Source organism: Hirsutella rhossiliensis (genome assembly GCF_020360975.1).
Source record: "Hirsutella rhossiliensis strain HR02 chromosome Unknown scaffold00004, whole genome shotgun sequence".
Classification (NCBI taxonomy): Eukaryota; Fungi; Ascomycota; class Sordariomycetes; order Hypocreales; family Ophiocordycipitaceae; genus Hirsutella; species Hirsutella rhossiliensis.
In genome coordinates this window covers 3,907,503-3,930,689 of record NW_025408670.1, presented here as the reverse complement: position 1 = coordinate 3,930,689, position 23,187 = coordinate 3,907,503, and the positions used below count along the sequence as shown (strand labels likewise).

Genomic DNA, 23,187 nt, shown 5'->3' with positions numbered 1-23,187 from the left:
TAGTAGGTAACGAGCAAGGAAATTAGGAAGAAGAAGGCTAACGGCCGCTACTTATATTATAGAGTATCTACGTACTTTATATTAAAATGCCCCTTCCTTTTAGCTAAGCGGCCTATAGCGGTTTAAGTAGCAAAGATAGAACCGCTCCTTACCTTAGAAAATAAGGAGGACTCCGCCCCCCTAGGCCTAGAGGAAAAAGAGTAGCTCTAGAGTAAAGACGGGCTCTAGAGCCTTAATTACTAGTACTAGTAAAGGAGAAGAAAGAATTATCCGCCTATATAAAAGAGGAGCTTACTTTAATATAGGTTATAATTAATAACTCCTTACCCGTTACCGCCCTTATAGACGAGGGCTACTAGTGCTACGCTATAGTTAATAAGGCGCTTACGCGAGAGATATAAGTGCCGGTAGAAAAGATCGCCCTAAGGCGAGTAAAGGGCGCCTTAGGCGTAATAGAAGGTATAGTAATTAAGGGTATTATATAGCTAGCTATAAAGGTCAACGGTTACTATAAGCTTATCGTAGCCTATATAATCCCTTAACTAGAGTTTCCCTTAATCCTTAGGAAACCCTAGTTATTATATATAAAGTTATACTTAGTTCTATATTAAAGGAAGCTATAGTTTAGGCCTACGTAATAGTAGGTCTACTACGACGACGGTTCTATAGGCGTAGGACTAAGCGTATAAGCTTTACGCTTAGTATAAGAAGTCCTTGCCTCTATCTTTATAGGAACTATATAATAGGTAGAGCGGGGGCAAGGCCGGGCAGCGGCTAATATAGCGGTCTACGTAGTTAGCCTAGTAGATATCGATAAGGCCCTTTAGATAAAGAAGCTAAAGTCGCCCTCTAAGCTATAGCAATAGATACTAGAGCGCTTTTACGACCTCCTACCGCTATTTAAGGCCTAGGAAGCGGATAAGCTTAACCTATATAAGCTAGGGGTAGACTATAGGATCGTACTCTATACCGATAAGAAGGGGCAGGAACTACCCGTACTATTTAGACCGCTATATAGTATATTATACGCGGAGCTACTAGTACTAAAGAAGACGCTAAGGGACCTCCTAGATAAGGGTTTTATTTAAGTAAGTAGCTCCAAAGTAAGAGCGCCGGTCCTATTTATATATAAACTAAGGGGCGGGATATAGTTCTATTACGACTATAGGGCTTTAAACGTAATTATAAGGCCGGACCGCTACCCTTTACCCTTAATCTTAGATACGCTCTATAACCTTTTAAAGGCGAAGTAGTTTATAAAGCTAGATATAAAATAAGCGTTCTATAAGGTATAGATCTCGGAGGGTAACGAGTAAAAGATAGCGTTCTATATACGCTATAGCTTATTTAAGTAGCTCGTAACGCCCTTCGGCTTCTTAGGAGCGCCCGCTACCTTCTAGCGTTATATTAATAACGTACTTTAGGACTTCCTCGATAAGTTCGCTTCCGTATATATAGATAATATCCTTATCTATATAAGCGGCTCTTATAAGGACTATATATAGAAAGTATAGAGGGTCCTAGAGCGCCTTTAACTTTATAAGCTCTACCTTAACTTAGATAAGTGCGAATTTAGGGTTAAGAGGGTTAAGTACCTAGGCTTTATTATCTATATAGGCATAGGTATATAGGCGGACCCTATAAAGATCTAGGCGATTTAGGACTAAGCTACCCTAACTATATAGATAAGTATATAGAGCTTCCTTAGGTTCGCGAACTATTATAAGATATTTATTAAGGGCTTCTCTTATATTATAATACCCTTAAACGAGATTACTGGGAAGTAGACCGCCTTTCGCTAAGGGCCTATATAGGAAGGAGCGTTCTATACGCTTAAGGACCTATTCTCTTAAGCCCTAGTACTACTTTAGTAGGACTTTAACTAGTCTACGTTAATTAAAGTAAACTATAGCGGCTAGGCACTTAAAGGAACGCTCTCCTAAGAGGTAAACGGGCGGAAGTAACCGGTAGCGTTCTACTCCTATAAGCTAACCTTAGTAAAGCGGAATTACGCTATTTACGATAAGGAGATACTAGCGATTATTAGCTACTTTAAGTAATAGTAAGCGGAGCTCCGGAGCTATAAGAGCTTCGAGGTTCTTATAGACTATAGGAACCTTAAGTACTTTATAACTCGCTAGCACCTCTTAGAGCGGTAAGCCCGCTAAGCAGAGTATCTCTTACGCTTTAACTTCTCGATTAAGTACCGCCTTAAGCGGGACTCTATAGTCCTAGACGCGCTTTCCTAGAGGGATTAAGACTAGCTAACGGGAGCGGATATTAAGGCCTAGGATCTATAGCTTATCCTATAGGAAGCACTATAGACTTATATAAGAGCTTCTTTAGTAAAGGGAGACGCGGTGCTAGCGAATAAGCTTCCCCCCGCGCCCTTACCTCGGTCCGGCGAGGAGGGATAGACCGGCCTAGGGGCGCGCGCGGCGAGAGTATTCTAAGATAAGGCCCTTTAACGCTTATAGGATAGGATAGCGGCTATAGACCGTACCTACGAGGGCGTACGCCGTGCCGTTAAGTCCGGCGCTCGATACCTAGATCCGAAGCTAAAGCTAAAGGTATAGGTAGCCGACTACTATATCGACCTATAAGGGCATTTACGCTAGCGGGGGAGACTATAAGTACTAGGCGCACTATATATTATAAAAGCTAAGGAGAAGGAGGGACCGCTAGAGCTAGATAAACGGAATAAGCTCTAAGGGAGGCTAGTCTAACTTATCTATAACTCTAGCGTCGTAGGTTACCTAGGTAGATAGGGTATAGTAGTAGGCCTTATAAGGGACTTTTACTAGCCCCTCCTATAATACTACGTTCGTTGCTTCCTCTATAACTACGATATCTATAACTATATAAAGATCTAGAGGGCATAGCTTAAGGGGCTACTTAAGTAGCTTCCGGTACCCGACTAGTTTTATATATATATATAGATAGACTTTATAATAGACCTCCTACTTATAGAGGGCGGTAACTACTATATATAGGTAATTAAGGACCGACTTAGTAAGTCTATAGTATTAAAGCCGATACTATCTATAAACGTAAAGTCTTACGTAGAGCGCTTCCTATAGTACTAGGCCCGCTCGTATAGCTAGCTAGCCTCTATTATAAGCGATAAGGGATCGAATTAAACTAGCCGCTTTTAGTAGCACCTATACTAGCTACTTTAGATTATATAGCTACTTAGTATAGTATATTACTTATAGACCGACGGAGGGCCTAAGAAGGTTAACTAAGAAGTATAGGCTTACCTATAGGCTATTATAGCCTATAACTAAGTAAACTAAGACTAGTAGCTCCCCGCGGCTTAACTTACGTTAAATAGTAAACTATATACTTTTATTAAGATAGCCCCTTTCTTTATAATATATAGCTTTAAACTACCCTTACTAGTTCCCTTTACTATAGACGTAGTAGTAGAGTAGTATAGTAATTCGTTACTAAAGGGCCGCGCCTCTACGTTTATATAAAAGCGATAAGAGACTATAGATTATTACTAATCCGCGATAGCCGCCGCGGCGTAAGATTAAGAGCGGCACGCTAATAAGACTAGGGCCCTAGTAGATAGGTTCGCGGTAGGAGATAAGGTATAGCTAGACCTCTATAACTATAAGTTAGCACGACTAAAGAAGAAGCTTAACTAGCTATACGCGAAGTTTATAGTATAGAGGGTTATTAGCTTATAGGTTATAGAGCTTAATAGTCTCCTAATAAGGGTCTATAATAAGATTAACGTAGACCTCCTTTATAGAGCCTCCTTTAACCCGCTACCTAGATAAGAAGTAGCGGACGCTTAACCGCCTATAATCGAGGTAGAGGGAGAGGATAAGTTCGAGGTTAAAGAGATATAAGCCGCGCGCTAGAAAAAGGTTAGTAGGGGAAAACGCTAAGAGGTCCTCGTTAAGTAGCGCGGGTATCTCGACCTTACGTAAGAACCTATATATAAGTTTACGGGAACTATAGCCCTCGATAAGTTTAAAGCCTTATTTAAAATAGTAAATAAGAACGATAGACTAATAGACTACCGATAGTAGCCTAGGCTAAGACTACGAAGTAGGTAAAGTAAAGTAGGTAGTTATAATAACGCGAGCGTAATTATATAAGTAGAGATAAAAATAGCGTTTATTTTAGGGCAAAGCCCTTAAACTACTTAGACCTACTCCTCGTCCTTATCGTTATCTTTATCCTTATCCTTATTATCCTCCTCTACCTTATTAGCGGCGGCGGCGCTCTCTAAGGCGCTTAGGCGGCCCTCTAGGCCCGCGAGCTAGTTAGCGGCAGCGGCGGCTCCGGGGGCTCTAGGGGCGGGGCCCGCTAGCAGCGGCGGGCGGCGGCGGCACGGCGGGGACCGCCGATAGGGCGACGGAGGCAGTATCCCTAGTACCAGGAGAGTTAGTAGCGGAAGTAAGAGCCAGATAAGAGGAACTTACTTAGGATAAGGCCCAGCGCTAAGGGCGCGGAGATTACGGTAGGCGGCGGCGGCGGCGGCAGGCGCTTTAGTAGCCCCTATGCCTACCTGCGCGCCGGCCTTCTGCCGACGCCGTAGCGAGTAAGACGGAGGCGCCGCCTTATAGCGCGGCCGGCACGCGCGTACTAGTAATAACTACCGCTACGGCGGCGCCCGACTTAGTCGGCGTAGGGAGCTCCTACGACGCGCACTATATAGGGCCGCGCGGGCGCTCCGGCCTATACTTAGCGTTTATACTTTAAGAAGTTAGCGGAAAATAGCTACTACGCCGCCAGGTAGCGGACTTACGGGGTAGTAGTAGCGGCGCGGGGCGCGGGCCGGGCGTTATAGCCGGCGGCGGGGATAGCGTCGTTACCTAAAAGGGCAACGTAAGGGCGGCTAGCGTAGTAGAGGTAGAGGCGGCGGCGGTAGGCGCGGTCGCGGGGGCGCGGGTAGGAGCAGCGGTAGCGGCGGAGCCATCGTCGGCTATACCTAGCACGGCGTCGACGAACGACTCTATACGCTCCGAGAAAGAGGAAGTAAGGGAGGGGGAGGTAGATATATCTATCGCGGAAGTTAGTATTACGGATTATAGCCTCCCGCTTTATAGGGCGGAGAACTTACTAGTAGAAGTTATTATTATTAGGGCTATTATTACTACTATAGCTATTACTATAAGTATATATTAATAAGGCGGCCTATATAGCTAGGAACGAACTAACGCTTTAGGTAGAGCGGAACTTACCTATTACTACTACTACTACGGTTAAAGAAGGAGGAGAAGGAAAGGAAGGAGGAAAGGGGGGATACCGCCTTATATACCCCTAGGTAAAGGAGGCTGCCTAAGGCCAAGGGGACGGGCAACCTAAGGCTTACGTAGGTCTAGGCCGGCCGCCGGCTACCTAGGGGCGTATATAATAGGTTACGCCCTTATTTAAACGGCTAGCCGGCCGATAAGTATAGAGCCTAGTTCTAGCTGCCCGGGCTAATAAGCGCGGGGATAATAGGGCTAGTAGGGCTAGTACGATTAACGGAAAAGGGTAGGGTAGAGCTAGCGGCACGGGCCTTATAGTACGGAAGCCGTTAATAGGGCAACGCCGCGCCGCGCTTAAGGGAGGGCATTATATAAAAGTCTTTAACTATTATAGGTTATAGGCTTAAGCTATAGCCTAAGCTATATAGTTATATATAGAGGGCCGGATCCTATATATATATATATAGGCTAGCCGCGTATAGGAGAGCTCTATATAGCTTATTAATATTATCTTATAGACGGCACCTACGCGTACGCCTCTACTTACTCTATAATACTTAGCCGCCCTTTTAGTCGCTATAAGTATACGTCCTATCTATATAGTAGCTACTACTATATATAAGGGAACGCTAATAAAGCCTATAAAGGCGTTACTAAGATTACTTATTATTAAAGTCGCTATTATTAAACCTAACCTCCTTTCTATCTTAGTATATATACCCCTTTACTACTTAAAGTACGTTTACCCGCGCTTCCTAGCATAGGTACTTTAAAAACTAATAGGATTTACTACTATAGCTTATATAGCGACCCTCTTATCGCTATCTCTTTTTATCCTTAGTCCTTAAGGTAGAGATAAAGATATCTATAATATTACTAACGTTATCCTTTTCTTATACTATAAAAGAAAATAAAAAAAGAAACTTATTACTATTAAGCTTATAAAAAAGGCAGATAAAATCGGTATATATATTTAGTAGTATAGACCTTTTACTTAAATAAGTATACTAATCTATATTTAAGCTTATAATAAGGTAATTATATTTTACTATATTAAGCTAGCTATATATATCTACTTATTAAAGCACCTCTTTAAACTATATAAGGTAGGCTAGAATAGCTTTACTCTACTTTTAATAAAGCGTTATAAGCTCTTAGCCTCCTAACTTAGCTACGTTAAGTTCGCTATAATTAATATAGAGCTTTATAAAGAGGTCGGCTAGTCTATTTATACTAATACGCGTAAATAGTAAGAGATACCTTTATAGGTATAAGGATAGGCTTACGTAAAGATAGTTAAATTAAGTATAGATATCCCTTATTATAGCGCTATTAGTATAGAGCTTTACTTTTATATAAAGTAGCTATAGCTCGAGCTTTATAAAGGAGCTATTAAACTTATTAAGGTATAGTAGTACCGCTCTTAGTTATATAAAGCCCTATTATTATAAGAGGCTCTTAATTACCTAAGCGAACTAAGTATTACGTTTACTTTAATTTTATAACTATAAGAGTATAGATATTTCGCGTATATATATACTAGCGTAGGCGGTTTAACTAAACTAAGTAATTAAACGTTAGCTTTAAAAGTAGCTAAAAAATAACTATTCTATATATAGGGATATAGAGAGGGTAAAATAAAGGGTAGATTATACTATTATAAAGTAGGTAAAGGTATAAGCTTAAGTATAGTTTATTAAAAGAAGGTTAATAATCTATAAAAGGAAAAAGAAAGAAAAGTATAAGCTTAGCCTATATAGGTATAAAGGCTACTTATATATAAACTTAGCTTAGACCTTAGTCTAGGCCTATATAGGGTAAAAGCCCTTATAATAAAAGCTTTTACCTTATATAGGTATAAACTAAGGTCTAGGCTAAGTCTATATATAAGCGGCCTTTACGCTTATATAGGCTAGGCCTATACTTTTATTCATTTTCCTTTTTATAGATTATTAACCTTCTTTTAATAAACTATACTTAAGCCTATACCTTTACTTACTTTATAATAATATAATCTACCTTTTATTTTACCCTCTTTATATCCCTATATATAAAATAGCTATTTTTAGCTACCTTTAAAGCTAATATTTAAAAATTAAAGCGAATATAATACTTAGTTTACTTAGGTAATTAAGAGCTTCTTATAATAGTAGGGCTCTATATAACTAAGAGCGGTACTACTATACCTTAGTAAGTTTATTAGCTCCTCTATAAAGCTTAAGCTATAGCTACTTTATATAAAAGTAAAGCTCTATACTAATAGCGCTATAATAAGGGATATTTATACTTAATTTAACTATCTTTACGCGAGCTTATCCTTATACTTATAAAGGTATCTCTTAGTATTTATATATATTAATATAAATAAACTAGCCGACCTCCTTATAAAGCTTTATATTAATTATAGTAAACTTAATATAGCTAAGTTAGTAAGCTAAGAGCTTATAATACTTTATTAAAAGTAAAGTAAAGTAATTCTAGCCTACCTTATATAGTTTAAAGAGGTATTTTATTAAGTAAATATATATAGCTAGCTTAATATAATAAAGTATAATTACCTTATTATAAGCTTAAATATAGATTAGTATACTTATTTAAGTAAAAGGTCTATACTATTAAATATATATACTAATCTTATTTACTTTCTTTATAAGCTTAGTAGTAATAAGTTTCTTTTTTTTTTCTTTTATAATATAAGAAAAAAATAACGCTAATAATACTATAAATATCTCTATCTTTACTTTAAGGACTAAGGATAGAAAGAGGTAGTAATAAGATAGTCGCTATATAGGCTATAGTAGTAAATCCTATTAGTTTTTAAAGTATTTATATTAAGAAGCGTAGGTAAATATACTTTAAGTAGTAAAGGGGTATACTAGCTAAGATAGAAAAGAGGTTAAGTTTAATAATAGCGATTCTAGTAATAAGTAATCTTAGTAACGCCTTTATAAGCTTTATCGGCGTCCCCTTATATATAGTAATAGCTACTATATAAATAAAATATATACTTATAGTAATTAAAAGGGCGGCTAAGATATAAGAAGGCTGTTAATATAATATAACTATAGCGAAAGGGAGTAGCTATATAGCCCTATATAAAAGGGAATAAAGTCTTATATATTAAAGTATTATCTCCTATATTATAGTACTAAGAGCTACTATTATACGCTAATATAAAAGGGGCGGGATACTATAAGCTTATTAAAGCTAGCTACGCGCTATTTTATATACCTTTACTCCTTAGCTATAAGTACTAAAGCCTAACTCTTAGGGCGCGGCCCCTACTAATAATATAGTCTATTTAAAAAGCTCGCTTAGAAGGGTATTATACGTTATTTACTAACGTTTTTTCCGCGACTAAGCGTATATAGTCTATATAAGGGTTCTATCCCCTTAAGCGTAGTATTAGGTATTATTTAAATTCGCGCCTCTTTAAAAGCTAGGTAGGGGTATAATATAAGGGCTTTTGCCTTATATAGGCCTAGACTAAGGTCTAGGCTAAGTTTATATATAAGCGGCCTCCGCGCCTATATAGGCTAGGCCTATACTTCTCTTTCTTTTCCCTATTATAGATTATTAACCTATTTTTAACGGACCGTACTTAAGCCTACGCCTTTACTTACTCTATAATAACGCCCTTCTTTATATCTATCTAGTATCTCTATTAATAAAGAAGCTACTAATATCCTCTTAACTACTAAGCTTTTTACTAGTTTTTCCCTTCTTTTCTAGCTATTACCGGTATATTTATCTTATCTCTCGCTACCTTTATAAGAAGCTATTACTACTTTTACTTCCCCTCTTACTCTTACCCTCCTTTTTATACCTCCTTTTAGCTCCTTCTTCCTTTTTTTATACTAGTCTTTTAGCTTCCTAGGTCCCTCTTACTAAGGGATATCTCTAAGAACTATAAAATCAAGCTATTCTTCGCGATACTATTAATAAGTAAACGCTATTTTAATAAATATCTAAAGTATTTATAAATAGAAAACTTATAATTTATAAATCTAGTTAACTTTTATAATTTAGGATATCTATCTATATATATTTATTTACTTAATTTACCCTAAGAGACCTATTAAAGGTCTATTTAAATATATTAAAAAGTATATAGTAGCTTTATATTATTAGGGAAAGTTTCTCGTTACTACTAAAGATAAATAATACTACTAGGGAGGCTATCTTATATATTAAATACCTTTAATAATAAATAAGTCTTATTATAAAAGCTAAGTATATAAGTAAATAGTAGTATATAAAGTAAAATAGAAATACTATAAGATAGTTTAGGAGCGATTCGTTTTAATATATATTTTTATATAATTATCGGACGTTAAATAAAGCAAGGATCGGGAATTAAAAAAACGATTAAGTAAAATAAGATAGAAGACCTTAAATACTAATAACTTTAAACACAGCCAGCTAATATTATAGAATAAAGGACAGATCCACCAGGTACAAGGTAGAGACAGAGAGAGCCACCCTTATCCTATATACTAGATAAGCAACATTAGACTCGTCCGTATATAAGACGGACCTAACGGCTAGATAGTTAGAAAGGATAAGCCTTTTACTCCCACCACTTGGACAGCATATCTTGCGACTGTCTATAGCAACGGGAGGACTATTGCTAGACATAACAAGCACTACTTCGTATTCATCGCTGTTCATGGTAGGTCTGACTGACACCTAGCATCCCTAACAACTAACTTCGAAATTAAATATCCTCGGAACGGGATAACTTCCAGGGTCGGGAGTTTCACCTCTGTATTTTTCATCTAATATAATTTAATATGGTACTAGGTATTACTATATATGTCACTTGGTTCTTCCGAATTGGTCTATATAAGGAGGAGTCCGCCCCCCTTTATCGTCTAGCTTTTAGAATCATTGTTTCAATACTTCTAAGCAATATAATAATTCCAATAAGAATCCTGTCTTATACTTTCAGGCCTCAGCTTTACGATCCCATATTTACTTTCCTAAAATTCTGCTGCTGCGAATAACCTTAAAATACGACTCATGTCGTAAGAGCGGCTCTATCGATATCCCGCTTATAAGAACTTAACCAAAGTGGGACAAGGCTCAACGCTGCTAGGGGGGCCTAATATTAGTTGACAGTTGCAGATGCTGACCAGTGTCGGGATAATCGCCCCCTCTCGCATCAGCCCGTGTTGCCTAAAGAGAAGCGAGGTGGGGATCATGATGGCCAGGACACAGCGGGACCAGGACACAGCAGCTACAGTTTTATCACCGTTTCCATATTATCTCGAATTCCCAGTCGGGTGACTAGATAGGTCGGACACTGGGAGGCCCTCCATCGTGGCCGTGAGTGATATTGAGGTGTTTGGACTCGGGAACCCAGCGGTGACAAACAAACAGGCCGGGATTCTTTTATCAAGCTGACAGTCGGTACGGGCCAGACGCGCCAGACGGGAGGGCCGATAACCCGGACGCAATTCCCGCTGCAAGACGCGAGTCAGCATCTCTTGCGTCTCCTCCAATCGAAGGTGATGAAGAATAGGGCCGCACGTACGCCCGCCTGAGACGGAGGCCAGCTGCCTGTCAGTGTTGTTGAGGGAGTATAGATTGGCCGTCTGCCAGGCGAAGCGGTAGTGCCGGAATGAGGCTAAAAATTTCATCGGGCGTGGGAGCCACACGACGAATGAGTGCCGGTCGGAAGCAAAATTGAAGTGGCAGTCCAAAGACACGGTGTTAACGAAGCACATCCGCTTGCAAAGCGCACGGCGCACGGCGCCGCCAAAAGCCCCTGTCGTGAGCAGATTGATCAGGTTGAATTTACCAAAAACAGCCGCAGAGCTCTTCTCTGTGGCCTCTGTCTTCCTCAAGGGGAAAGCAGAGCCATAGTATCGCTGGGCTCTACAGTCCCTCCCTACTCGAGCTAGCAGAAATAGAAGGCATTTCTTGCTGCGGGTTATTATCACCTGCCGGGAGCTAGCCCTTATGAACGTCCTCATTTCTTTCCTACAGCTATAGTTAGTGATTCACTTACTTTGCCGCTGGCATGTTAATAAGAACGTTCTAGCCTACGGCAAGCAACACTTCCCTAAGGCAGTAAAGGAAGGTAAACGCATTATCCTGACGCTTGAGTTCACTTCCTTCTTCAAGGAGTGGAATAATTTCGTCAAAGCCCCTAAGAAGGATACCTACAACCAACGGTTAGAAGCATTCAAGTCGGCCGGCCACCCATAGGCGGCTGTGGATTATGCAGTCAAAACGTGGCTCGACCCCTTGAAGGAAACGATCGTCTCGTGCTTCGTTGACCGGCAGCGTCACCTTGGGCATACGACGACCTTTATCGTCGAGGGCATGCACGCCGCGATGAAGAGATACCGTCCTTAACGGGGGACCTGCTGTTTTTCAGCGTTTCAAGAACTTCTGGAGGCACCAGTCAGACGAGATACTCAATTTACAGCAGACGACCGCGTATAAAGTACCAACATCCACCTTCCTGCCCATTTTTGCAAAAGTCCGACCAAACCTCTCTGCCTGGTCGCTCATGAAGATAAAGATTGAATACTGCGCTGTGGGGAAGGATTACAGTGACGATCGGTCACAGCCGCCGCACGGCCGCTGTGATCCTCATCATCACTACAGCTTCAAGGCTAGGCTTGGACTTCCTTGCCGTCGCAGTATTTTCAAACGCCCTAGTGACAGAACCGGCGCCGGCTTTGCCAAACGACGTTGACGACTTCTGACATCGCGAAGAACCTCAGGGCACGAGCCTGACGACGCTCCACAGGATCCACTCCCTATGCTTGACGCGAGCGACTTGCTGCAGTTAGACGTGGCCATAGACGCTTAGACACATGTATGTATCAGGATACAGCGTTGCTGAAGAACGCGGGTTGGCTATGCAAGTTTCTGGCTCCTGCTCGCGGTCTCGCAGACGACTCCGATACCTCGCGTCTCCCACCTCTCCTCCCCCATTTTCTTCCCTCCCGCTATGCCTAGGAGTACCTTGACACTGTCCTGGCTGCAACGCGCTAACCCAGTCTCCGCTTAAACATCCCCCTTCATCCACCCGTGACGCCTACCTGGGACGCTTTTGTTCGTACCTACGCCAAAAAGGACGAGAAGGCCCTGCGAAAAACTGCCAGAAACGGACGAAGAGCTATGTGCCTGGATACGACACACCGGGCTGCCAATAGAAGATGAGCTGGGCGTGGACTCATTGGGCGAATTGGCAGGCGCTGCTGTATGTCGCGAAGAGCGTCTCTCGATTGAGTCCAGGCAGGTCGCCCATGGGTAGCTAGGCCAACAAGGGAGTGGACAACCGGGTCTAACGAGAAGGCTGGAAAGCTCCTATTAAAAGACTGGAGCGTCTTTAGTCGAGGAGGCTGGGGGTCGCCCTCATCCCTATACCTATACTTCGAAAGAGAGAGGGAGGGTGTCAGAGGGAGCAGACTGACGGTCTAATCCGCACACGTATAAACTCCGGTGAAAGAGGCAGGTCAGACACAAGGACTTGAGTCAGGTATCGATACAGTAGAGGAACATTGCCCTAATCGGGATACACGGGAATTGGCACTGATTCAGGGCCACCACGGGTCCCAGATTGGTATCTATTCGTATAAATACCCCCTCAATGTCGCACAGATAGATAAAAAACATGCATCATCGTTTGGACTCAATTGTGCCTGCCCTTATCCTTCCGCCCGCGCTCTCAGCTTGCTGAGAGAGGGATATAAATAGGGGCTTGGATTTAGGGCAGAAAGAAAGGAACAGGGACACAAAAAATACACAACAACTACCCAATTCTACATTATATGCCCTTTCGGCTTACTTTCTTCGTGAGAGTATGCGGGCGTGCAACGACGAACGAGTTGTATGTCGCCCAGGAGAGAGACTCGCGACGCCAGTCTAACGATCGTACGTACCAACGCGCGATCGCCCCGCGGCCATCTCGCGCCCATGGACCTTCTTGTCCCTGACCCATGGTCGTCGCACAGACTACGGGTACAGCACCTGTAATACGCCACGGCAAGTTCTTCCTCTCAGCCAAGCTACAGGCTTGTTTGCCACTAGCCCCAAGGCTGAGTCTCTCTTGCCAGCTCGAGTACGTCTGGCTTGCCGCCCCATGCTGAACAGATTGGCTTTGATTTGTTACTCAAATCATAGCCAAGACGAGAAACAATGTCCATGGAAGGAAGAATTCATCATGGCTCAGTCCTGCCGCCGGCAACATAAGCTCATAGGTACCGACCTTGCACTATCTCCATCAAGTGAATCATGGCCAAAACCCTTGCAGGAGCTTCTACAGGGGTACACGAGAGTATGGCTGTGCGGGAGTTTTAACATATCCTTTCTTGGTTCCGAGCATCGTACAGACGCGGTGGTGCTGTGCGAACGGCGACCGCCCGGATGAGAAGCCATTTTGCCAATACCGAGGTTGAGAACGGGGAATCGTCTTCCCTGGCCACAGCCTCATATTAATCAACCGGCAGAGCGAGACAATGGCCCCTCGCCCCTATAGTGCCTTATCCTTATTCTCCTATCTATTTGCTTCTGCTGCTAGGACAAGGGGGTAGATAACAAAGACAAGATAAAGATGCTCTTGGTGCGAATAGGTGCTGCTGATGCAAGCCTAGTATGGCCAGGACCTTGACTGAACACGCTCTGAAGCGTCTCGACCAGCAGGGTAAGAGAAAGAAAAGAGGAGGGTGGAAAATGGGATAAAAGTAATGTATATATGTATTTATGCCAGTTCACAACAGGGTACCTGGAGGGAATATGAAATGAAACCCCTCTCCCTCGTCCTTGTTCTGCTGCTGCAGCTAATTACAGATCCTCCTTGTATCTGCCTCCGGAGTTCAACTCCGGCTGTCACATCACCCCCAACACACGTCGTTGCCGGCCCTCGGTCTCGGGTCCCCTTCCACGGTCTTGAAGGAGGGAAAGACAAGCCAACCGTTGCCAAGTCCACGAGACACGTACGATGTGCTTCGCTCCCCTCTCTCTCATGTAATAGAGCAGGGACCTAGAACGCTCCAGGCTCCCCCCCACCACCTCCTCGGAGAAAGGACAAGCGTGGAGAGATTCGACGATGACGCGGGTCGGAGGGCATTGTGCTTGAAAGTTGGTGGCTCCAGGCAGGGGCGCGTCCGCTCCTGCATGGTCTGGCCTGGCAGGCCTGCTGCTCGGCACCGCGGTTCGGCTCCTACGTGAACACGTCGAGCCATTCATAAGACCCCCCTGTTCCTTGCCCACCGTTCCATTCTGGCCATCTTGCTTCCGCAAAACCCGGGCCCTTGTCGATTCCAATAAAGCAGATGTAGGAAGTTGGGAAGTATCCAGTTACAGTACGACACGGCAATTACCAACAGCATCACCCCCCTTCCGTTGTTTGTATCTGTTCTTTGGGCCACAAAAACCCCTTCCTTTCTCTCCCCCAGGCGCCTATGCGCGAGCCGAGCCGCATGCCTGTCCGTCCCCCATCGAACCTACGTAGTCACACGCGCCCGAAGTCTGCATCCTTCAGAGTCCTGTGAGGAAAGGGGGGCTTCCATGGTGGACGGGGGTGGACGAGCCCGATGCCCAAAGCTTGACTGTTGCTGCCACCGGTTCAGAAGAAAACAAGCAGAAACCAGCGAACCATTTCCCTCTTTCCCCGTTGAAAACACACCGGCGAGGAGGTGCTGGAAGTGGACATTGATCCGCTCGCTGCTTGGAACAGCCAACCAACTTCATATAGCTTGCCTGCCATGCTAAGCGAGTAGTAGACCAGCCAACGTTGACAGGACCGACATGTGCCCTGCCGCGGGGCCAACCCGGTCGAACAAATTCCAGCGCTACGACATTGTGGCACGAGGGGACGAGTTGCACGGCAAGTAGAGACGCGAAGTGGTGATTTGCAAGAGAGTAAAACACCAAAGGCTGTAGCAAGTGATGTGTCTGCTCGATACTGTAAGAAAGGGCGTTCGCTATTCTACCTACCCAATGCCGCTCAGACGAAAAACCCAGATTGCAAAAGAATATCAAGCCTGCTGCTGCATCAAAAACAAGGGGGAATCAAAATCATCATGGCAAAGGAAATGAAACGAAGCTCGTCAAGATGGGTCCCAAGCAACGCCACGCCCGCCAATACTTGTCAAGTAGAGGCCGGAGCCGAGAATGGAGGCACGAGGGATCCCGTGACCACATGGCGCTCGAAAATCTGCCTCCGAGGCAGCTCGTGCTGGAGATAGCGTGGTCAGGCGGTTCCTTGCGTGCTTCCTGCTCCCAGTTGCGTGTGTGACGGGATGCAATGCCTCTTGCCCAGCCAATCCTTGCCCGGACCCTGTTGCTCCATACCTGTGTAGTCCCAGTCCAGCCGTCTTCTCTGAACACCAGTTGCGTGATCGAAAATTTGCACAACATTTTCTCACTTTTCCCGTTTTTGTCCCATGTTGGTATTTTGGCTCCGGCTCTCTTTCCATATCCCCGTTGGTCTTAAGCTCGAAGCCCGCATCGAGCCAATTGTTCCGGATAACTCCCTCGAGCGCCCGTAAAAACACGCAGATGTCGAACGAAATGCTCTCCGAGAAGACACGGCGCACGAAACAAGATTCGTTCCCCGAGGGGTGAAGCCCGTATGCGCCCCGCTAGAATTGCAATCTTGCTTTCATGGCCATCATGCCACATAAATGCTTTGCAATGAAACATCCAACAACTCCCTCGCCCCATTCGCCTTTTCCGGTGTTCCAGATCTTTCAAGATGCAGCACGAGTGCGGATGCGACGACTTGCAGGCCTTGGGAAAGGCGGCTGCCAAAGGCGAAACAGCGGGAGCAGCCTTTGGCACGCGGGCGGTATACATGAGCCACATCAGTTGATCGCAGCCATGGCCAGGATAAAAAAGCGGGAGTGAAAAAGGAAAAGGGAGGGGGAAAAGACGAAACAAAGCATCTTGTGCTTGGCAGGGGATGGATGCTCGTGCCGCAGAAGGCAGAGCTGTGATTCGCGTGGCCTTGCGTGATGGTGCCCAGCACTTCATGTGTTCAACCATGACTGTTGGCAAGCGAATGCCGCTTCCAGCCTGGTGTCTGAGAGCCAAAACGACAGGAAACTGTTCCTCGGAGGAATTGAGAAGATGAAGAACAAACGCGGTGTCAACATCATCGCCTGGTAAAAGGATCTGACAAAGGCCTTCAACAACACCTGCTACGCAAGTCTCAAAAAGCAGGCAGCATCATTCAGGAGCCAGTCCGGAGTCATCACCTCCCCATCATGTGCCGGGGAAGATAGGCCGGGTTGGCGTGCAGGGGTGCGTTTGGGCCCGCGGCCACCCCGTTGTTGTACAAGGGCGCATTCCACGGGTGATTCGGCCCACCAGGAAAGCCAGACATGCTCGTGTGATGCGGGTGATTTCCGCCCGTGTTCATGGATGTCGTCAAGTTGTACGAGCCGCCTCGGCCTGCGCCTAGCCCGGGAGGAGCAGCCAGGCCCGGTGGGGGACCGTGGGCAGTCGTGAATCCACTCGCGCTGCCGGACATGATGCCGTTGACGCCCCCGGGCGACCCTGACGAGCCTTGGCCGGGGCCCTGTCCAGAACGGACGCCCAGGGGGTTCTTGGAGAAGCTGAGCCGAATGCCGCCCTTGACACTGTTGTGCAGAGGATGCCCATACAGCTCGTGAAGCGCCTTTGTGGCGAAGGAGATGTCCTCGAACTCGACAAAGCACATGGGTCCGTTCTGTTTTGTTCGGAAACAGAGTCGCTTGTATCCGCGCTGTTTGGAGAACATGGCCTTGAGCTCCTCTTCGGACGTATCGATGGGCAAGTTTCCGACATAGAGCGTGTTGCACGGCGGGTTTTGATCGGCCGGGTTGACCGGCGGGAAATTGTGTCGCGGCTGGTATCCGTGGCCGCCAACCGGGTAGCCGAGGGCTGCGGGGCCGGACCCGTTGACCGGGGAGAGGGGGCCAAGGTATTGTGGCAAAGACGACGGCGTGGGCGACTTGCCGGTGTTGAGCGAGAGGCCCGCCATGCGGTTGATGGGGAGGTGTGGGGCCGTGGCCCTGCGCTGGGAGTTGGCGCCGCTCTCGGCGTATGCGACAGGGTCCTTGAGCAGGTCGCTCGTCTCGTCATCGTCGCCAGGATCGTTACTGATGAGCGTCTTGCCCGAAATCCTCGGTCGATCGGACAGGTGGCTCCCGATGGGAGATTGGGGGGAGAACATGCTGTGGAAGACGGCGCTCGAGTCCTTGTTGAGGAATTCGTGGGCCGGGAAAGCGCTGTTGGAGGTCGGGGAGATTTTGTCCATGGGCGGGAAGACGCCATTGAAGCGCGAGGGCTGCCGGGAGCCGGGAGCTGAAGAGGCGGCCGACGAGGTAGCACTGGACGGCGTCTGCTCAGCCGCGTGCCGCCTTGTGGAGGCGGGACTGGAGGCAAGGATCTCGACAATCATTTCGGCGTCGTTGGAGATGTTGGAGCGGCCGTCGAGCATGTGCTTGGCCTCCATGGCGCCAGCCATGCTTCGAAACCTCAGCAAGGCCGAGCGGAATCCCTCGTCTTCGGACCTGTCGACGGGAAGCAATTCGACGTCGGCCAGCTCCTTGGACCAAACCACCATCAGACGCAGGGATTCTTCCGAGGTGTTGAGCGGCAGACGGCGGATGAGGACACGAACCATGGGCGAGGGCGATTTGGAAAAGGGAGAGCCGACGGGCCTGCAGGATTCGCGTTCAAAGAGATGGGCCGACGACATGTTGAGCGGGTAGGGCGACTGCGAGGGAGGCAAGGGCCGGAAGCCCTGTGACGGTGGCAGGAAGCCCGTGGCGGCCATGTCTCTCGTGTCGGAGGCAGCCGTCGTCGTCGCGGTGACAGGAGGGCCTTGGCGGTTTGATGGCAGCGATTTCGCGGGGGGGGCCGCGGTTGTTGTTGTCTGTTGGTGGGATGGGGCTGCTGTCTGCTCGGGGTTCATGGCCCAGGGAACGGGTACATGTGCGGGCGGCAAGGGCGAAGGGAGCCACTAGCAGGCAAAGACAAGACGTGTCTGGGCACACGGGAATGCGACAATGTCGCGACGCTGTCGCAAGGCGAAATGTAACTGTCGCACGCCGCAGCAACGAAAGCGGCGGCGAGTCGGCGGCGGGGACGGAAAACGACGTGGGCGGGCACGACGCAAAAGCCTCACGAGACGGGCGCGTGTGCGACTCGTTGATTGATTGCGCTATGCGCGGCGGTAGAGGTGGCGTCCGGAAGGCGGCGGCTGGGCAGGACAGGGCCAAGCCAACAACAGGAGCAAATCGGCGGCAGCGGGGGGGTGGGACGGAGACGATCGAGAGCGCGCGTGCGCGACGACGACTGGCCGAGGCGAAGGGGGAGATGGAGGACACGGGCGGCGGGCGTCGAACTGGTAGGCGGCGGCTGTAGCGGGAGTCGGACGACGAGGACGGTTCGGGGGTCGACGATGGCGGCGGTGGCGCGTGTGCACGATGAGATAAGGAGGCGGGAAGCCGGAGTGAGAGGAGGGGGGAGAAGAAAGCCGCTGAAGGGAATGAGTGCGCGCGCGAGTATAAGAGCATGTGTGTGTGCGTGAGTGTTGTGCAAGAGGGAAAGAAAAGAGTGCGAGAAGAGTGAGTGCGGTATCGCGTTGGAAACCGGGGAGGGGGGTGGCCGGGGGCGCAGGAAAAGCCAAAGGTGTGGAGAGAGTGAGAGTGAGAGAGAGAGGTGAGGGAGGGAGGAGGGAGGGAGGGCGAGAAGGGGGGTGGGATGCCAGGCCTCAGACTCAAGCCAGGTGTGGACGCCCTGTTCGAAGCTTGGACGAGACGGGACTGGATTTGACTGATTGATCTGATGGATGTGTGGAGAGCGTGGGGGGGGGGATGGGGGGCCCTTGACTGATGAGACAGCCTTTCCTGGCGGGTGGAAGCCCGGCGAGGGATGAGATGTGCCGTGTCGGGGCCGCGGTGCCTGCCTTAGCGGTGTCGACATGTCCAGCACTGATGTCTGTCGGGGGGAGAGACCGCTCGGGGGGGGGGAATGGGGGGAATGGAGGAGGCGAGGGATGAGATGGCAGCTCGCCAAGTCAACAGAGCGCACAGAGCGAACCCGGGCACTGTGCCACGCCGTAGGGCTCTCCGTCCACTGCAGCACGACGACTGCAGCGCGACGACAGCAGCACGACGACAGCCGCACGCCAGGCGGGCCGCATGCACGGTGCGTGACCCCGCGCCAGGCGAGTGGCTCCGTCGTGGCAGGAACCAAGATGGCCGGGGAGGGACTGTGCCGTTGACACTGTGCAACCCCCCCCCCCCAATCCTTACCCTACCCTCAATCCTTACCCCCAGCGCCGGTTACCCCCAGCGCCAGCAGCACCCAATCGGGGCGCGAGCGCATCCGAGGCGTGCGCCTCCTGGCCAAAAAGTCAAAAGCTGGCCTCCTGTGCGACTTGCGGCTAGGACCAAATGCTAACACTACCAGAAAATCATCCGCCCCCCGATCCGGTCCGGGCGACTGTTTGTTTTCGGCGCTGCCCCCCAGACGGCGAGGGCTGTGATTCCCACGAATGTGTCCACTTCCCTCCCTCCCCCCACCCCCGGATTGCGCTTGGAGACTGTCAGGCGGCATGGACCCCAATGTCTCGAGCGGGATTCGGGGTGTAAGTTAGGGGAGAGTGCAGGCACGGCGTGTCTCACCGTGGGCAACACTCCAGTCCGTCTCGTCGGCCTGGTACTCGGCTCAGTGCCTCGTAGGGCGGCTCCAGGTACGGACCGGAGTGCGACATGGGATGGGTGGCAGGTAATGCGTGTCAATCTAGCCGTATCCTACCATGCGCTGCTGCGAGCTTTTGCACCGCTCCAACGGCCCTCCAAGCCATTCACCCGCTCCTGGCTGGCTGCATCTTTCGTCGACCTGGGACGAGCTTCAGGTAAATGCTATGAATAGCACGCGTTACACTGCCGGTGCAGTATGTGTGTCCCCTTTTGGGCACGCCTGGAAGTATCCGTAAGGCGGGCAGTGTTGAACGCACATAGATGGAGGACCGCCCCTTGCAGCGTCATCATTTCTATTTCGACAGCCTTTTCTTGCGTGCCTGGGGAGGTTGGAGAGTGAGCCACAGTCACGTGCCAGACATGAAGACGAGGAGCAATCCTTCGCTGCACCCACTCTTGGACTACTGCAACTACTGCCTTAGACCCGTCGTCATCCTCGTCGTCCAGCGCCCCGGCAACGGATGGTGCGTCTGTCGAGATTCACGTGCGGCAAGCTGTCCTGCAGGCCATTGCCCCCGGCCGACAGGAGCCACGTCGGCACTCGCATCGCGACGACGTCTGTTTGACGCAGCAGAGTCGACTGTCTCGCCGTTGGATTCGCCGACCTTGGCTGCAGACGAAGCGAGGACCAGGTGGAAACGCAATGCCGCAACCAAGCCTGGGAGCCTACACCGTGAGCCGGTCGAGACGAGGCCGTCCAGCTTGTGCAGACGGCCAGGTTTCATCAACCAGCTCGAGGGGCCTGTCCATGTCGGATGAGCTGTCTTGCCGTGCATGCCTAGGCGCTTCCAAAGTCTGGGCCTAGCCAGTTAGCCAGCAGCTAATGCAGCTGGCCCGGACATGTCAGTCGTGAGCGCCTAAGCTGCTTCAACTCAGAGCCGCCGGGTAATTTCCTGCCTGCAGCAGCAGTAACTGGCCAGGCTCTCGCTCCCTCAGGTACGTACGTACAGTACATACTCTGTACGGAGTTAAGGTATAATTACTCCGTACCTTGCTCCGTACCGTACCCCGTCAGAGTACCTGGGTACAAAGAGGTAGGTACCTACCTTAGGTATCACGGCCTCCCCGCAAGAGTCATCGCAGATGCAGCATTTTCCATGCCTGTTTGCCATCTTGTCCATGCACCACGACCCCTGCCTGGTCTCTCGTCTACCGCCCTCTCGACGTTCCGACTCCTCCTCTACGCGCAAACTTTGCCCGCCGCGAGCTCAATTCGGCCCCAGCACTCCTCTCACCGAGGCAATAATTATCCTTCTCGCCGCCTTTGGGGCCCCTGGGGTCGTCAAATCACCCGTCCCGGCATGGCAATGAGAGGGACGCCCGAGGTTTGCCAAGGGCGCGACCTTGCCGCTCTGCCCAAGCCCAAGCCCACGCCTTGCGCCCAGCCTCCAGGCACGCGTTGGCTCTCGTGGCGACGCCTGCTTTGAACGACCAAAAGCCTCTGGCCGTCGGTCGTCGCCCGGCCAAGACGCCAACCAACCGCGGGCCCGTGATACCCAGCCCACCTGTGCAACGTGCGCCCCCCCAATGGCCCCAACGGAATGCGCCCACGAGTCCGCCAGAAAGGTGTGCAGGACCCTTGCCGTGCGACGCGAGGCCGACAGGGTCCTTGGTCGACGGTAACCTACAAGCCCCGTCGGCTGCGGAGGGCGTCCTTCCGTCGCCAGGTCGAGACGGGACGATTCACATGACAGCATTGACGAGAGAAACAGCCCTCGAAACTAGGCCGTTTCGCCGCTCCAGGACCGTGTAGCTGTGGCGTGGGCGTCCCGTCTCAGCATCGCAAGCCTCGCAACCCCTCTCGAAGCTACCCTCTCGGGTCCGGCCACGCCATTGGCCGGCCGCGTCTGGGCGGCGCCCTAGCAGCCCATCCGTGTGCACAGCGTGCGGAGCGTCCGGCATCTCGTCGTTGAAGACTCTGGCGTTGGGGCTGTAGCCTGATGGCGCAGCCATTTTGGAAGCACGAACCCCTCCCGCCTGCGGCTGCTCGTCCCATCCCTCCTTCTTGTTTCCTTTTGAGTCGCAGAGGCCAGTCCTACTTCCGGCCCCATACATGACTAGCCCGCTGCTTGATATCGAGCAAGAGGCGGGGATGCGATGCTACTGTTGCCCCCTCCCCGTCTCTCTCCCTCTTTCTTTCTATCTCCTGCGAGCTTATCCTGCGAGCTTGTCCTGCGGAGATACCGACTTGAGGACTGATTGCAACTGGCACGGCGGGCGTTGACGTGTCTCCCCGTGGTTCGAGCTGCAGCTCCGAGTCGGCATCGTCTTGCTGCAGGACAGGCGGGTACGACACAGCAGCCCCGTTCCCTCGAGGATGCACCGCGTAGAGACGACGGCGTGTTCGCAGGCCGTACAGTGCGGGCTCGGCAAGCACCTGTGCAGGGCTGTTGTTCGAGGCTCTCCCGATGACAGATCTGCGAACACGCCTCGGACCCAAAAGGAAAAGCCAAGAGTCGGGGACCGGTTCCCTGGAAGTCCTGCTTTCCTGTTCTACCAATATTCCCTGCTGCAAGGAACCGTCCCGCAACACCAGCCCCTACCGAGGCTTCCCAAAGAGCAAGAAGCCAGAAAGAAGAGCAAGACGTGGGATTGCGAACTCGGGTGCCCACTGTATGGGAGCAAGACGTCGCCTCATCATCCGGCCGTCTCGAACCATTATGCTTCGTCCCTTCAGCAGGCTCTGCTCTCGCGACCACTCTCCCAAGAGGCCATGAGGCCATGAGGATCCTGAGAAGAAAGGCCCCACGTAGATCCAAAGTCCAATCAGCGGGTCCTGTCGCACGCACACGCCCCCCCGGCTCGCCAACCTGTTGGTTGCTGGGACGCGGCTAACGCACTGCTGCATCCGTAGTGAAAGCTTGGCATGGATTGCCGCAGTCCGGCTTTTCCTGGCCAAGGTAAGGACCTGGTCGGCCCTGGAGCCGGCGGTTGTTCTACATCCAAGTCCGGTTGCTCGGGGACTCGCCGACAGCAATGGCAAGTCTCTAGATCCTCTTCCGCTGCTCCCCGACCATGTTGGGTTCTGGACTCGCCTTCGTTTCCTGCCTCGCCCTGCCAGCCCGCAGGCAGAACAGGCCCCCGGACGACCCTGTTCACCGGCGGTGGCTGAGGCGGCGGGTTGGGGATCCAAGCTAGCGAACGAATCGGGGCACGCAGACGGGCGACCGGGACCTCGGATACCAGGTACCCCTCGCGGCATGGGGCTTGGCAGCTCAGCTTCCCTTTGGCCCCCCTTGCCATGGGGCTGGATGGCCTCG

At 49.4% G+C, this 23,187-nt stretch overlaps 2 protein-coding genes across 2 annotated transcripts; both read right to left on the bottom strand.

Annotated features, from left to right (window-relative positions):
* Window positions 1-16,425: 16,425 nt before the first annotated feature.
* Window positions 16,426-17,994, bottom strand: HRG_04692 (RNA recognition motif domain-containing protein; the record flags this gene model as incomplete). Its single annotated transcript, XM_044863163.1, has 2 exons — window positions 16,426-17,096; window positions 17,172-17,994. The coding sequence occupies 2 exons, from the start codon at window positions 17,992-17,994 to the stop codon at window positions 16,426-16,428; spliced, it is 1,494 nt and encodes a 497-aa protein (XP_044721777.1).
* A 3,616-nt stretch (window positions 17,995-21,610) lies between these two features.
* On the bottom strand, window positions 21,611-21,880 carry HRG_04691 (uncharacterized protein; the record flags this gene model as incomplete). The annotated part of the gene is made up of 1 exon (XM_044863162.1): window positions 21,611-21,880. One exon carries the CDS (start codon window positions 21,878-21,880, stop codon window positions 21,611-21,613), a length of 270 nt encoding a protein of 89 aa, XP_044721776.1.
* Window positions 21,881-23,187: the final 1,307 nt, after the last annotated feature.